Source organism: Psittacula echo (genome assembly GCF_963264785.1).
Source record: "Psittacula echo genome assembly, chromosome: 5".
In the NCBI taxonomy this organism is placed as follows: Eukaryota; Metazoa; Chordata; class Aves; order Psittaciformes; family Psittacidae; genus Psittacula; species Psittacula echo.
The window spans coordinates 3,766,329-3,782,793 of NC_137739.1; the positions used below are offsets into that span (position 1 = coordinate 3,766,329).

At 59.1% G+C, this 16,465-nt stretch overlaps 2 protein-coding genes across 4 annotated transcripts in view; one reads left to right on the plus strand and one right to left on the minus strand.

Annotated features, from left to right (window-relative positions):
- RNF216 (ring finger protein 216) overlaps positions 1 to 3,325 on the plus strand; it is a 79,967-nt gene extending 76,642 nt beyond the window's left edge. For all 3 annotated transcript variants that reach the window (XM_080619872.1, XM_080619871.1, XM_080619873.1), the window contains one exon: positions 93 to 3,325. In XM_080619872.1, the coding sequence (XP_080475998.1) occupies positions 93 to 412 (320 nt within the window). In that variant the 3' untranslated portion in view covers positions 413 to 3,325. The remainder of the gene's footprint in view (positions 1 to 92) is intronic.
- Positions 3,326 to 7,193: 3,868 nt separating this feature from the next.
- On the minus strand, positions 7,194 to 14,786 carry FSCN1 (fascin actin-bundling protein 1; the record flags this gene model as incomplete). Its single annotated transcript, XM_080617379.1, has 5 exons — positions 7,194 to 7,396; positions 7,491 to 7,658; positions 7,903 to 8,024; positions 8,447 to 8,603; positions 13,964 to 14,786. 5 exons carry the CDS (start codon positions 14,784 to 14,786, stop codon positions 7,194 to 7,196), a joined length of 1,473 nt encoding a protein of 490 aa, XP_080473505.1.
- Positions 14,787 to 16,465: the final 1,679 nt, after the last annotated feature.

Below are 16,465 nucleotides of genomic sequence, written 5' to 3' on the forward strand. Positions count from 1 at the left end.
CGCTTAAGGGACATGCAGGGATGGAGGATGCTGACTGCAAATGCAAGACTTGTTTGTGGCGTGACTGGTTCTTGTCTCTCTCCCCTCTGCAGAGAACAGCTTCAAGCGGATCGGCCCTCCTGTAGAAAAGCCCGTGGAGAAAATCCAGAGGATTGAAGTCATCCCCAGACCTGTTCCTCAGAACCTCCATCAGCCCCGGATGTGCCCCTACCCCTTCATGCACCCTCCTTTCCAGCTCCCTCCCGTCCGTCCCCTGTACAATAACATCCCTCTCCACATCCGCCCCGTCCCTGCTCCCTACGTGCCCCCATTACCCAACATGAGGGTGAACTTTGACTTTCCCCAGATCAATGCTCGGCGGGAGCACAACTTGCCTATGCACTTTGGCCCTCAGCCTCGCCAGCAGTTCTGACCTGCTTCAAACAGCACTTGACAGAGTCACTGCAGGGCAAAGCCACCCTATAACATCACCCCCCTTCCTTCTCCAGCTCCTCTTGGATTATCCAGCTGCCAAGGGACCCCTGATTCACCTATCTTTGCACTGTATCCCTCTCTAGAGCTTCTCTGAACCTTTGCAGTCAGACGTTACAACCTGTGCTGCAACAGGCCTTGGTGCTGCGTTTCCCAAGGGATCTCTCCCTGTGTTGGGCATCCAGATGATTTTCATTTGACAAAGCCTGTTCAGGCAGCTGTTGGGAGGGAAAGTGACACTTTGTGGAGTGCAGGGATGCAGCCATTCCTTGGGGACTTCCTAAATATCCTCCTTTCCTGCCGGCTGGAGCAGCTGCTGCACAGACAAGAGTCTGGGAGTAAAGAGGGAGACTGCATCTGAGTAAGACCTTCAGGAGCAGCGTAGCAGGAGCAGCATGGCTGCCCTTCTGCCTGCAGGGAGGCACAAGGCTGATGTTCTCCAGCATCCCTGTAACCCGCCGGCACCTCCCAACAGAAATACACTTTTCAATACCAAGCCAGTGAAGTGGTTTTAGCATTTCTCACTCTCAAAGTGGGGTAATGGGATGCAGCAGCCATCTCACTGCTGAGATCTCAGTGGGAAGCCCAGAGCCATGTTCTGTCTCGAGGCTTTAGCAAGTAGCACAAGACTCGGGCATCCTGATGTTTGGCTGAACTGACCTTGCCCCCTTGAAAGGGCTCAGGACTTTTATCCCCACAGGAGGGTGGCTCAGCTTCCAGAACGTGGCCTTTGCTTTGCTGTTCCCATCTGACAGCCCAAACCTCCCCCTGCTTCTGGCCATGGTTCTCAGACAGCTGGAGAAGCACCCAGAGCCAAGCTGTGCCCATCATAGCAAAAACTGCTTGGGTTAAGGCCCTGTTAGATGCATAGGCAGTGCTGTGGGATGTGTGCTGTGACAGGAGAACTGGGAATTACCCTTGTAGTGGTGCGTGCACTGCAGCTCTGTGTTGCAGGAAGCTGGCTGCTTCCATTGCACATGGGAACTCCTGAAAAGGTGTGCTCCAGCCTAATCGGTTTGGGAACAGCAAAGGTGTGAGTATTGCTGGGCTTACGAAGTGAGGGGTTAGGAACACCAAAGCTTCCCTATGAGAAGCAGGGGGTATAGGTGCTGGGCTGCAGGAGGAGCTTTGGCACAAAGCCCTTTCCTCACCTCTCTTTGGGTGCTCTGCCTCATAGAGGTCCCCTCTAGAACAGAAAATGGTTGGAGTGGATAAAAACCTCCCTCCCAGAAATGCTGGGCTAGCTTCAGCGTCCCATTGGTGCCATCATTCCTGGGTGGTTTGCTTTGGGCTTTGTCCTGCTGGGAACCCCCTGGGTGCCCTTCCTGTTATTCCCCTTTGTATTTGAACATCCGTCTTCTGGTTTCATTTGGGTTTCTTAGGTAAAACTCGCTGCCTCCACCTCGCAGCCTCTGCCCACCCCTTGCTTGCAGCTCCCTGTAAGTGCTTCATGCACAGCATCCCCTTTGGGAGGGCAGTAAGTGGTGGGCTCAGGGCTGTCAGTGGGATGCTCCTGGGATAAGCCAGTGCCTGGGACAGCATCTGGAGACCATTGTCCCCAGCAGGCTCTCCCAGAGGGAATTTCCATGCCTTTTGGAGCTGAGTCAGCAATTTCTCCGTTCTTGGGCATTGCCCATGGGTTGAACGTACCCTGTGGGGTGCTCTGTTCCAGCTCTCGTGCCATGGTCTCTCTAGCATTAAGAACCAAGTGGTGTTCCCTTGCTGCTATCATCTCTTCCTTCAGTTTATACCTCTGGGGGCTGCAGGAGCCTATTGCTTGCTGCTCAGCTGGGGTTTGGGCAACTTTACATCCTGCCTTGCACCGAGTGATTCCTGCATTAGTCAGGAGCAGCGTCCCATTGGATTTGGGGCAGGAGGGCTGTGTTCACAGCGTTAGCAGGTGGTGGGAAGATGGACCCAGGTCAGGAGAAGTGTGGGTGCCTTCCCCTTAACAGAAAGGAAATCTTGTGTGGTTTCATAGCTGGGATTTTCTGTGCCCAAGTCTTGCATGAGCCCTTCAGGCTTCCTGAAGTGTGTTCCCTCCTCCAGCAGGGTGGTTGGGGTTGCCCATTGATACCCACCTGTGCAAAGGGAGGATCCTTCAGTGTGTGTCTGCGGATGTGTGGGCATCAGGAGTAAAGCTTTGGCACAGGGATGTGCAGAGGCGGAGCGAGAGGGATGGGGAAGCATCGAGCAGAGGTGGGAAGTGTCTGTGGTCCATCCTTGTGGTTAGAACGTGAGGGTCCTCTGCTGCTGTGGCACGGACGTCATGGACCTGGGATTGCTTGATGGATGTAAGGGGAGAAAGCCTTGAGCTGGTCTGTGTCTGAGAGAAGACGACTCAGTGCTTGGTGTCTGCCGCCGAGGTTTCTGATAGGGCTTGTGTTGATTTATGTACAAATAGGAAGGGAAATAACCCCAAACCTTACTGCACTCCCCCCCAGATCCCTCCTGATCTGGTCTCCAACTCCTCCACCCCGTTTCCCTCCTGCCCTGCAGTCCTTGAAGCCGTCCATCCTTCACAGGGTGGCAGGGAGGTTGCTGTGCCCGTAACAGGTACTTCTGGTTCTAATTGCAGTGTTCCGTTTTACTTGCCTTAAAGGTGGGAGAAGAGAAACTTAGTATTTGCACTTAGCAAAACGTTCTGTTAAAAGAAAGAAGCCCTGTAAAGATGTGCATGTTCTGCCACTTTGTATAACAATAGCTGAAAAGAAATAGGTGTTTTATTAAAGAAACCAACCCAAACAAGGAATATTTTTCTTGACCTTCTGGTAGTTAGAACCATTCTAATACCCAGTGTGTAAAAAGTTCCTGTCTTATATTGTAATTTGAATTATTTTGTAAATAAATTTGTGCACTCTGATTTTTACCCTCTGTGCTTTTTATTCCAGCTGAAGTACCATCAGCATCATCACATCATCATCCTCATCTTCCTCCCATCCCGACTGTGCCAGCTTGATGCTGGGGCTAATGGCAGGCAGCAGAGCAGGCAGGGCTGTTGTGGTTGAAAACTCTGTAAGTCGCAAGGCAAAACCCATTGGACCCTCCAGGAAAAGCTTAATGTATTCCACATGCTCCCGAGGAAAAAGGGGATGGGATAGAAAATGGTTTCCAGGCACTCCTTTAAATGGAAACCAGGATGTGTGTGCTGGGGGGAGGAAACAGGGGAGCTTTTCCACCCCTTGCTTGAAAGCAAAGGGGAAGGTGTTGGTGAGCATGGAGAAGGGAAGGGTGAGGGTCCTGCCTCCTGCCCAGGCTGGGTGTCACAGCCCATGGGTGTCACAGCCAGGTCCATTCATGCCCATGCGGATGTCACTGAGGGTGAAGGTGCACACGTGGTGATTGGAGCTGCTCCGTGTTTCCTGCGTTCATTCCACCCTGTTTACAGTGAGGAATGAACATCCTTCCTCTGCTCCACCCCTGCTGCGGTGCTTGAACCCGTGCCTGATGTTGAAGGTCCCTCCAGGCAATGCCCTTCCCGCTGTGCCCATCGGGATGTGTGTTTAGGGGGGAGCTGGGCACCCCTCTTCCCCAAATCTGGCTTTTCCCAAACCAGCTTTAGATGTGCACAAGCCAAACAAGAGCCCATCGGTGGTCCTGAGCCTGCTGCAGGGGGTAAAGGGCAGCAAAGGGGCTGGCTGCTCCGGGCACGGGTGATGGAGTTGATTCCCAGCCCCCCCCATAAGCATGTGCTGCACCCCATCTTCACAGCCAAAACTGAGGTTGGCCCCAGCATCAAACCTGAGAGGGCTGGTTGAGTATTAGGGCTGGTTTTGACTGTCCCAAGAGGGCTGGGGGCGCATCCTGGCCATCCCAGCTCCATTTGGATGCTGTGTTTCAGCCTGGGCTGCAGTGGATGGGCTTCCCATCTCCTTCCAGCCTGAGATCTCTTAGATCTATCTTCCCCTTCTCCATCCCACCAAGCAAAGGAGGAGGGGCCTTACCACTGCCCCCTGCCATGCCATGCATCCAAAACCAGCATCCCACTGCTCTTCCCTCCCAGCAGGTGCCTCCCCCTTAGGGGCATCGTATGGGGGGGGGAAATACCTGAAGCAGAGGGAGAAAAAGCAGCTCCTTCCCAGCACTGCCAGGCTGAAGGGGCACAGCATCACTGCTGGCTGCAGGGGCAGCTGGTTCACTGGTGTATGTCCTCAAGCCATGCAGAGGTCACCCATGCTCTGAGGCACACAGGAGCTTGGTGGCTTGGGGCTGCTCTGAGCATCCTGGGAGGTGACCCAGCCTCAGCCAGCTTTGGTTTGGGTTGGAAGGGACCTTAAAGCTCATCCAGCTCCAACCCCTGCCACGAACAGGGACCCTTTCCACTAGAGCAGCTTGCTCCAAGCCCCTGTGTCCAACCTGGCCTTGAACACTGCCAGGGATGGGGCAGCCACAGCTTCTCTGGGCACCCTGTGCCAGTGCCTCCTAATGTCTAATCTAAATCTTCTCTCTTTCACCTTAAAGCCTTCCCCCCTTGTCTTATCCATCACATAGCCTGGGGTCAGCCCTTACCCGTGGTGCATTTCCTGACCAGGTAAGAATCCCCTTTGAGCTGCTTGCTGGAGATGAGCCTGTTGGCCACCATTCCCTTCCCTCTAGAGCCACCTCAATCACGGCAAAGCAATCTAGCCCCCAGATACTCCATGCTCAGGCTCATGCCATTCAAAGGCCATTGCAACTCCAGGCACAGCCACCAGACACAGCACGCGCCTCTGTTTGTATCCGAATGCAGGCTTTATTTTTATTCATCTTTCTCCATTTGAAGCTCTTTTTTTAAGTTATACAAATGGCACTTACAAAAAAATAATAATTAAGAAAAAAAAATAAAAACCAAACCCAAACCTTAACTTTTCAGAGTGAGATGTTTGTCAGAGAGTCACGACACCCGCTACGAGGAGACAGGAGAGATGTTTGACCTAGTGTCACACGGAAGAAGCCGGATCAGGATTTACATGGTTCAAACTGCAACAGGGGGACAGGGAGGAGGTGACACAGGGCAAAGGGAGGGGGGGGTATGAAGGCCAGCAGAAAGTGTGTGCCAAGTCACAGCGTCACTCAGGGCTTCATCAAGACACTCGGTCCTTCGAGGGGCAGAGCGGTGCCCGGGTGGGCGCAGGCAGCCCCTGGATGCGAGCGCAGAGCCGAGGTAGCATCCCAATGGGATCCCTGGCGAGGGGGGACAGGCCCCTTGCTCTCCCAGCTGAGAGGATAGCACCAAGCTCCTAGGGAGGGGTTTCCACCCTCCACATGGCTTTAAGGCTGAGGAGCCCCTGCCTTGCCTCCGGCGATAGGGACCAGTGATTTTGGCACGGCAGCGATGCCGCGAGCACCCTTGGTGTGGGGCTGGGGGGGGAAAAAGGCTCCTTGGTGTGTTTGCAGGGAGCAAATACCGGCCCCGGGAAGGCCCCAAAGGATAAAGTGCCTTTCAACACCCTAACGAACACGTCAGCATCACCCGTTACAAACAGCGTTATACTCTAATGCAGACCTAGTACAGAGAACAGCTGGTAACACAGTGCCATGGAGAGCATATATAAATAGAGACTAACAAAAATACTGTTTTGGTCTTTCTCTTTTCTTTTCCAGTTGAGTTGTGATGGCACGAGAGCCCAGGACCAGGAGCTGCCCTCCTTGGGGGAGCCCACGGGAGCGGGCGCTTCCCAATTCAGCATTAGGTGTGCAGTGATTCCCTTCACTGTTCCAGTATTTGACGAGAGAGAGAGGAAAGAAACAAGGTACTGAGCAAATATCACTGTGCAAAGTTTGCTAAGGAACTTCTCTATTCTGTAAACCAAAAAGCTGCAGTTTATGCTTCCAGCCACCACCCAGGGGAGGTTCCATCAGCCAGGGACCAAAGCCCACCATGGGCTGGATGAAGCTCCCTACCCAGCACAGGCTTGCTCTGCATCCCCCCCCCACAGCATCCCCTCCCCAGCACAGCAGCAGGACCAGCCGGGCTGGACCCGCCATTGGGGTCTATGGTGCTCCTCCAGAGCCAGAAGCACAAGGAGGGGCAGAGGGACACAAGGAGTGTGGGGCTCCACGAGATGAAAAGCTGAGGTTTTCCAGACGGGATCACCCTCAAAACTCATTTCCAGGTGTATGGGGAAGAAGGGAATCGGCTTGCTGGCCCTTCCACAGGGATACGTGCCATCCCGCGCCGGCCCCGGGGATGCTGTGATATGTAAGGTCACCTCTTATGGCTCAGCTGGGGATGAATCCTGACCCCAAAAGCCAGGAGCAGAGAGAAGCTGCTGGGGGGGAGCTGGCTGAGCCCAGCACCATGGCTCTGCCCCTGGTTGGAATGGGGTGGGATGGGACGGGTGCTCCAGGGGCCACTGGCAGCACAGGCTGAGGCGGTGCCAGTGCTGATATGGCAGAAGCAAGCACAGAGGTGATCTTATTCCCTTTGTTCAACTGAGGAGAGGAAATTGAACTACCTAAGGTGATGTTTGGGGCCGGGAGCAGCGGGATGGCAGTTTCCAGGCCCAGCAAACCTGGAGGGAAGGGGGCAATACAAAGCTATAGGCTGCCCCAGCACTTTTCCAGTTCTTAATCCACAGAGCCCCACCTCCCACCCCAGGCACCAGCTCCGCAGTGGGAGGGAAGGACAAGCCAGCCGGAAAATCCTTGTACAGAGAGGAGGAAAACAAAACCCAAAAGGAAACCAAGGACGGAGGAGGGGGAATAATCAAAGTTGGCAATGAGAGGTACGCTAAAGTGCATTAATATTCCCAAAGGGTGGAGGCGTCGATGGTGTCGGCGGATGCCTTGAGGACCCCGGCGTGGTCACCCTTCAGGTATTTGCCATTGATTTTGATGGCCACTTTGTTATAGTCGCAGAACTCAAAATAGAAGTCCACGGGGCTGTCGCTGCTGCTGGTGACGGACGACTCGCTCCCCACCATCCAGTACTTCCCAGTGGCATCTGCAGGCAGAGGGGACAAGGTGGCCCCGTGAGCCGCCACCGGGGCGCCGATGGCCGTCGCTTGCCACCCCGATACCCATCCCTAAGGACTCACCCTTGATGTTGTAGGCTCCGTCGTTGAACTCGAGCTGGAAGACATCATAGGAGGAGCGGTTGGAGTCCAGGGTGCCGGTGACCTTGCGGCAGCCGATGAAGCCGTGCTCGCCGCGGAGGACGATGATGGGCCGGTTGATCAGCTTCATCACAAAATGCTCCGTCTCGCCTATGTCAGAGGGGAAAGGGGCTGTGAGTGCATCCCGTGGGGGTGCGGAGCCTGGATTCCATGGCTGGCAGCAGTGAGGAGGGTGAGCTGTGGCCCACATCCATTTCCCACCCACCCCACAGCATGTGAAAACATTGCCTGCGTCCCTCAGCATCACTTGGAAGAGGAGGCTGGCTCAGGAGGGACCTCATTCATCCTCTGCCACCCCAGTATGGGATGGGGATCCCCCAAGGGTGTCCCTTACCTGCTGTCTCCATGGAGGCCGCCAGCTGCCCGTTCTTCTTTGCTGTCACATACTTCCCATTGGCAGCTTTGAGGGTGATGCGCTTGTCGCACCACTCGATGTCGAAGTAGCAGCTCGCGTTCCTGCAGGGTACAGAGGGTGGTCAGCGGGATGCAAGGGATGGGGACCCTCCAATGCCACCCCGGGAAGGGCCATGGATGGGTTGGGAGACCCTGATTCAATTCAGTTTTGCCACGTCATGGCGGCCATCCCGACGGGAAGCAGGCAGGAGGCAGGCAGCCAAAGGCACTTTGGGGTTTCAGCCTCGGTCAGTAGAGGGTTGAGCTGCAGGGAAAAGCATTCCAACAGCCCCAGTCGGCCGGGAAGGATTACGTGGCCTGAGGGACTTCTTGGGTGGCAAAGCCCCAATCCAGGCCCAGCTCTCCAGGGAATTCACTGCTTTTGCCAGGAAGTGTTTTGGGATGAGCGCCGAGGCTGGAAAATCCCCTTTGGATTCCCCTGCGAGATGCAGAGGGGTCCCTGACGCCCAGGACAGGGGACTCACTTTGTGGACGCGGTGGACTGGATGCCCCCATTGGAGGTGAGGGTCCAGTACTTCCCAGTGTAGGTCCTGAAGGCGCATTTCTTGGTGTCCTTGTTGATCTCCAGTTGGTAGGTCTCCTGGTCACCCTCCTCGTCCTGGTTGGCCGAGAGGTCCATCCCTGTGGGGCAGAGGCAGATGGAGGTTGGGGGTCCTGGAGGGGGAGCCCATCCACCCCTGCACCCCAGGAACCCCAATTGAAAAGGGGCTCCTGCTCCTCGGTGAGCTTTGGTGACTCCCAAATCCCTCTCATGCATCCTCCCTCTGGCACTGGGGGCTCAAATGCAGGTTTCATTTGGTTCCTCAAGCGTTAAGGCCATAAACCAGGGCTGGGCTGAGCTGATGCAACCACAAGCTCCAGCTCAGGACTCTCCATCACGATTAAGCACCAAGCTAAAACCAACTTACATCATTCACACAGGAGAGAGCTGCAGTTCTTTCCCTGGAGGTGACAGCCAGGTTATTCAATCCATTACCAGAGGCCACCTCACCACCAATGAATCCCCATTCGTGGCATGTTTAAGGACCGTGACACTGGTTCTCATCTGTGTGTTATCATAGCAGCCAAGCCTGTCCCCAGCTTCCAAAACCCCACTGGAACCAGAGAGACCAGAGACAGCATCTGCCCTAGAGGTGGATGCAGCCCATCCTGGGGCCACCAGCACATGCACCCACAGGCATTGAGGCCAAGCAAACCTGCTTAGTCAGGGCCTGCAGGGCCAGTTCCTCTCCGGAGCACTCCAGCTTGCTGGATTCCTGCCTAAAAATGCTTTTGGGATGGGACTCACAAGCCTGGAGCCAAAGCTAAGCTGCTGCAGCAGGATTTGGGAAGGGCGCTGGGGGGCATGCTGCTCAGCCCTGCTTCTCCCTGTCTTCCTATAGCTGGGATGAGTGGAGATGGGCCCCAGATGTGCCCAAATCTGCCTTTTCCTAGAGCCAGGAACCTCCCCAATGCATTCAACCCCTTGCACCTCCAGTTTCTCATCTGCTGAGATTTCACATCCTGCAATACATGGTCGCTGGGGTGCCTTCAGGACTGCACCGGGAAGCCCCCAGCAAGTCCCGTCAGCTGCACCCATCCATCAGGGGAGGGACCATCTCCCTCCAGACACTTAGGAATGGAGATGCCTTCCCCCACATCCTGCAGCCGCAGCTACCTGCCAGCTTCCCATCGCCCCATCTGCATCTCCCAAACAAGCATCCCCATCCAGTGGCCCTCAGGGAGCAGCCTCTGCTTTGCATATCAGTCTCCCACCTTTCCCAAAGGGATTAGGCTTTGAAGGCTTTGCTTTGTTGGCTGTAATCTTATCTCCCACGCTCAAAGCTGTCCTTTGGCTGCTGCGCTGCTGCCTGTTCACAGCATCCCCTCTCCAACAGGCATCTTCCAGCACCTTCTATAGCTCCTGATGGATGCGGTGGTGCTTTGCTCCCTGGGTACCTGGCGCAAGTATCCCTGACCTGCAGGCACCAGGATGGGGAGAGCCTGGGGGTGATGCTTTGTGCTGCGGAGCAGGATGGGATAGGCCGGAGATGAGCGCTGGGAGCCTCCCAACACCATCCCTTCACCCCCAAGACCCCACCACGGAGCAGAATGAACCCACACTGAACCCCATTGCTGGGCAGTTGCCCACACTCTCACCATGGGGCTGAGGTCCTTGCCTCACAGGGCCTGGCTTAGGGTCTCCCACCGCCCCCTCCCCAAAACGTGGGTTGGGTTACACCGAGTCAGCACAAAGGAATGCACTTAGGGCAGGAGCAGCTTCAAAGGGCTCTAACTGAGCTGGAGCAGGGGCGTTCCAGCCGGTGGCATGGGAGAAACTGCCCTGAGAGCCCGGGACCACGGTGGGTGCAGCAGAGCTGTCCCCATGGCAGAGCACATTGGCTGTGCCCCCCATTGTGCAGGCCAGGGCTGTGGATGGAGCCGTGTCCCCCCTCCCCGGCTCTCGCACAGCCGCTCCTGCTGCAATCACTTTAATTACTGCTGGTGGTAAAGGCACTGTCTGGAGCCTGACCTTGATGAAGCTGCTAATTACAGCTGGGGGGGGGAGGAGGCACGTTTGTGCCCCCCCCCCCCCCCCCCCGCATTCCCTATGTGGGGTGCTCCCCATCTGCAGCATGGGGTTGCTGTGGGGGTCTTGGGGAGGATGCAGAGATTGGGGGTGAGGTGTGTGTGTCCCCTGGGCTCCAGGTCCTTATGGAGCTCATAATGGAGGATGGGGAGGGATTCCCAGCCTCTGCCGAGGTTTCCAGCCCCTGTCAACCGCTTGGGTTTGCAGGATCGATGCCCCCGGCACTCACTGCTGTCCAGGTCAGGATGGGGGATGCACACAGAGGGCTATGGGCACCCCAGAGCATGCACTTCCCAAAGCTTGTCCATGTAAAGGAGCCACAGTCTGCAGCAGCTCTGCCACCTCCATGCCATGAGGAGCCATAGACCCAGCGCAGGGGCGTTTGTGGCCTGTGGAAGTCTCACCCTCTACGTTAAACTCATGCAGGTGTCCTAGAGCAGTCCCGGGATGCTGGTGAGACCCAGTGGGACACTCCATGGAGAGGAAGCCAAGAGCCTGGAGGACCACGGCCAACCCATGGCACAACCAGCTGGAGCTGCCCCATGGCCAGACCCAGGGGGGCAATTCCACACATTAGGAGCTGGTTTTCCATGGCTGGGAGCTGGCACCTTTCCCATATTCCAGCTCCCCATAGGCCAAGAGGTTCCCTTTCAAAAGCCCCATGGTTATGCCCCCAAAACCCCAAGCCCAGTGCACCAGCAGCACCCACCACCCATCCAAGCCCTCATGGGCAGGATTCGGGCCCTCGTGCCCAGCAGCCCAGGGGATGCTGCACCCAGCTCTGCCTGCACAGGTCGGGTCTGGCCTCCCTGCAGGGCACTGGCACCCACAACCCCGCACTGCTGCCTCGCACGTGCTCCCAGGCTCATCCCTTCCCTGCCCTCTGGATGGGTTTTTGCCGCACCCAGGTGTGAATCCAAGCCTGGTTTTGCCTAAAAGCAGCAGCCTGGGGACTGAGCGGCTCCTCTGCAAAGGGGTCACAAATTCCCTGGAAAACCCACCCTTAATTCCTGATGGATTCCGTGTGGCTTTGTGGTACCCCCCAAGCAATTGGCATCTCCGGATCCAAACCTGCATCACCGAGATGAGCCACGCTGCAGCCAGCACCGACGCACCCCGTGCCGTGCGGGCTCTTGGCTTGGGAGCTGAGCTCCCATCGCCAGCCTGGCATGCCCGGACGTGTGCTCCCCCCTGCCCGGGCCCTGCTTCCCGAGGTGCCTCTCTCCCATCCTCTCCTCCCCGGGGTGGGAGGCAGGCGCGCACCGCGCAGCGCTCGGGACCCTCGTGCCCACAAAGGGCCCTTTGTTGCCGCAGCCGGGGCTAGAAAGGAGCCATTGAGCCGGGCGGAGGCTGCGCTCCCTGTGCCCTGGCTCGGCTCCGTTGGAAGGGGCTGGCACCCACGTCGTGCCCCACACCCTGGGGTTGGCCATGTCGCGGTCCCCGGTGCCCTGTGGGCAGGGGATGCTGACGCCGCCATCCCAGGGACAGGGAGCAGGCTCCAAGCCAGGAGCTGACTCGGCACTCCCGGGACAGCGCTATCCCAAGGCTGGGCCAGCTCCAGCTCCCAGCCAGGGGAGCCACAGCAGCCTCATGGCCTTATCCCCATTGAGGACACAGACACCGCATCCCTGCTGCCTCCCTGGCTCCACAAGCTGCCTTTTCCTATAAGCCTGCGCCGAGCCGCAGCTGCTCCCTGCCTGCATCCCACGTCCCGCATCCCGCATCCCTGCAGCCACCGGCACATCTGCCGGCAGCAGCTCTTATCAGCGCGGCGGGGGCAAGGGCTGTCTGCAGCCGCTTCCTCCGGCCGCTGTTGTTCCACCGCCTGCTCCATAACCTTGGGACAAGGCGCATTCCCGCCGGGAGAAGGGAAGGCAGCAGCTCCCAGCCGCTCGCCGCTGCCGGGCGGGATGAACCGTGTGGAAACGGCTTCTGCAGCCAGAACGGACTCCAAGCGATGGATGGGCAGCCCCGGCGCACCCCTCCCCGCTCTATTTTGCTTGGAAAGGGGCCGGGCACAGCGCAGAGCCCCCTGTTGCTGGGGAGATTTGGATTCCCCCCCCCTTTCCCTTCCCATCCCCCTCATCCCCCCCGTCCCTCCCCACCACACAAAGCCGGCGGGTCCGCCAGCAGCAGCTCCCACCCATGGGGTCCCCCCATCGCCGCCCCATCGCACGCATCTCCCCCCACATCTGGTTTCCCCATCTCCGGTGACAAAGGGCTGCAGCAGCCCTTCCCCCACGGCGCTGCGGCAGCCTCCCGCCATCGCCATCCTCCTCCTCCTTCCCCATCCCCCTGCACGGATGGTCCCAGGGTTCATCTTTGCGGGCCCTTTCTCCTCCCTAAGGGGCTGCTGCGCTCTCGGGAAGGAGAAACTCGGTTGGGGCCCCTGCGAGGCGCTGCCCGGGCACAGGCGGGGGTTAAGCTGCGACCTTGCGGTGCTCCATAGGCACAAAAGAAATTCCCCGCTCCTCGTCCCTCCAGGCTCCGGGACGTGCTCGCACCCATCCCGCGCCCGGCGTGCGCCGGCCTGACCCGGCGCGCCGGTGATGGGCCCCAGGGCATCTCCAGCACAGCGGAGCGGGGACACCCCCCCCCCCAAACCCCGGTCTTGCACAAGCACCCATGGGGCTGAGGGGGGAGGATGCTCATGGGTGCTGGGAGGCGGGGGGGTGGCGTGTGCTCGCCATGGCCTCTCCAGAGAGCGGAGGGGACAGGGATCGGCTGCCTTTGTGCGGGTGGATGCAGGATGTGGCCGTTCGAGCACCGCTGCTGAGGCCAGGGGGTGGGTGGTATCCAGCCCCCTCCCACCGGGGAACACAGCCCCATGGGGGGCACTGCAGCCTCCCCAGGCCCTGATCTACGGGGGACAAAGCTCAGCGATGCTGGGGGAAGGAGGGGAAAGGGGGAGTTCGGAGGAGGCTTTGTTGGGCGAACAATGAGCTCCGCAGGTAGGAAGGCGAGGGGTGGCTGCTCTGCCTCCTTCACGGCAAGGGAAGACCCCATCCACTGCCCTATAGCCCCCCATCCATCTCTGCACCCCAAGGCAGGCCCCTCACCATTCCAACCCACAGGGCAGAGGGGACGCTGCAGGGGTGGGGGTGGTTGAGGAAGGGGGGGCCCAGGCAGGCGATGCTGGAGGGGTGCTGGGGAAGACAAGGAGGGGTGCAGGGACGTCTGTAAGAAGGGGTTCATTCAAAGAGGGTTGGCCCTAAAGAGGCGATGGCGGGGGGGTGCAGAGGGGCACTCCGTGGGGTTGGAGGCAGGGGATGCTGCCGAGATGGGGGGCTCCAGGGGGGTCACACCGAGGCGCTGATCCCGCGTCAGTGCAGGGGCTGTGGAGGAGGCGATGCCCGAGGGACGCAGGGGAGCGGCCGAGGTTTGTGTGTGTGTATCCCCCATCCCCTCCTACCTTGCCGGGTGGAGACGTTCCTGTCGTTGCCAGCTCGGAGCACGACCTGCGGGCAGCTCTGCTCGAGGGCGAAGAGCTCGTCCTTGCCCACCTTAGCGCTTTTGCCCGCCTTGAGGGTGCCGCTGGGTCCCGAGGGGGCCAGGTAGCGGCCCTCCCCGTCGCGAAAGGCCACCTTGCCGCAGCGGAACTCGAGGGTGAAGGCGGTGCCGGGCTCGGCGGCGGGGACGAGGCGCCCGTCGGAGCGCAGGAGGCGGTGGTCGCAGCTCTGCAGGCTGTAGCGCTGCTCCACGAAGAGCAGCGTGATGAGGGCATCCACTCCCCACGGCACATCGCGGTCCACGGCCAGCTCGTCGCGGCGGGGCCCGAGGTGAGCGTAGCGCTTGCGGGCCAGGCTGTAGAGGTTGGCCTGGGGGTGCATGGCCAAGTGGACGCTCCACTTCTCGGTAGCCGAGACGGCGGGCGCGAAGCAGGAGAGCCGGTCCTCGGTGCCGCCGAAGAAGCGGCGGTGGGGCTCGGACTGCAGCGACCAGCGCCCGTCGCCGTGAGCCACCACCAAGAAGCGACAGTCGGGGCCCGGCTCCTCGCTGTCGCAGCTCACCCGCCCGTCCTTATCGGCCGCCAGGTACCGGCCGAGGTGGCTCTTGAGCAGCACGGCGCTGGAGTCCTCCCCGTCCTGCTCCAGCGTCCAGATCTGCTTCTTCTTCATGCTGGCGGCCGAGGCGTTCACCTTGAAGCCGAACGCCTCCGCCGTCAGGTACTTGTTGCTGCAGTTGATGAGCCCGAACTGGATCTGCACCGGCTCCGCCGTCCCGTTCGCCGTCATCCTGCCGCTGCCGCCGCCACCGACCGCCGCTGCCGCCGCGCCCGCCCCGACGCCGCCTTTATAGCGCGGCCGCCTCGGTACCGCCTCCCTCCTACCCCCCGCAGCCCGGTGGGGCCGCCCCCCGCTGCGACCCCCGCCCGCAGCATCCAGACCCTTCCCGTGCATCCGGAGCCCCTCCAGCTGCAGGACACGCTCACCCCATTGGGACACCCCCCTGCATGGGAAGACCGCTCCCTGCATTACAAAAGCCCCCTCGAATTGCAGGACCACCCCCTGTTGTAGGTCCCCACTACACAAGACCCTTCCCTGCATTACAAAAGCCCCTTTGAGCTGCAGGCCCCCCAACATTACAAGCCCCCACTGCATGACAAGACCCCTCCAGGCACAGCAGGACCCCCCTTGAATTGCAGGACCACCCCCATACACTGCCAGACCCCTTGGCATGGCAAGATCCTTCCCTACATGTCAAAAGCCCCCTTGAATAGAAGAACCCCCCTGCACGCTGCAAGACCCTCACCGGATAACAAGACCCCTCCTTGCATAGGAAGAGCCCTGTTGAATTGCAGGACTCCCCCCATTTTAAGCCCACCCCCAGCACTGCAAGACAACCCCCCCTTGAACTGCAAGTCCCCCTCCTGCATTGCAAGAACTCCCTCTGCATCTCAGATCCCCATCCCACTCCAAGACACTGCCAGACCCTCCTGCACCCCTCCGTGCCTCCAAGGCTGTTGGCTATGGTGCAGGGCTACAGGGCAGAAGGGAAGAAGGATGAGGGATGCCCTCATCACCTCTGAGCCATCCCAGCGCCCTGTGCCAGGCACCAGCCAGGCTGGAGCATCTGTGCCCAGGGGAATTCGCATTCCTGCGGCAAAGCCAGAGGCAAACCAGGGCTCTTCTGTGCAAGGGGGGGGTTGAGGCCATTTCTCAGGGTGTAGGTGAGCAGCGCTGCTGTGTACGTGTGGATCCATGGCACGTATGGCAGGGCTGGCCTCGAGACGGGAAGGGACCAGCTTTGGGAGAGCCGCCTGTGCTGCTCCTTAGGGACAGGGATGCTTCTCCTCTCTGTAACATGGGAACAGAGGTGAACAGGAGCAGATCTGAAGCTCTTGCAGCAGGAGAAATGGGGGAAATTGGCAGAAACAGAGAAACAGGAGGAAAAGGGATGGGGGGGGCACAGGGGGTGGTTTTCAGCTGGATCAGGGACCTGATCCTGCCCCAACCAAAGTGGGACAAGGGAAGAGCTGGAGCACGGGGTAGGTTGGAGGGTGCCACAGTGCGCACCCAGGGCAGGCTGGCACAAAGGCTGCTCCCACCTCCTGGTGCCCTCAGGCTCCACTGGTTCTGCACTGGCCTTACTGGTTGGAGCCCCTGGTGCACCACAACCACCCCGGGGCAAAGCTGCCTGCTCCGGATGGGGTTTGTCTGCTTGGATGCCTCATCCAGCCCTGCTCTGTGCTCGGGCTTGTGAACGCAGACACACCAACAGCAACCAAACCCAACACCGCAGCCTCTGAGCTGGGTTGGAAATGAACCCCCCAGGTCCAGCAGATCCACGTTTGCCTCACAAACCCCCTTCTGCTCCTCTTGGTGTTAGGACCCGGCCACGAGGCCAAGCAGCTGCTGGGATCTGCTGCAGCAGGCAGATGGTGGCGAGGCTGGGAAAGAAACGGCTTTTCTGT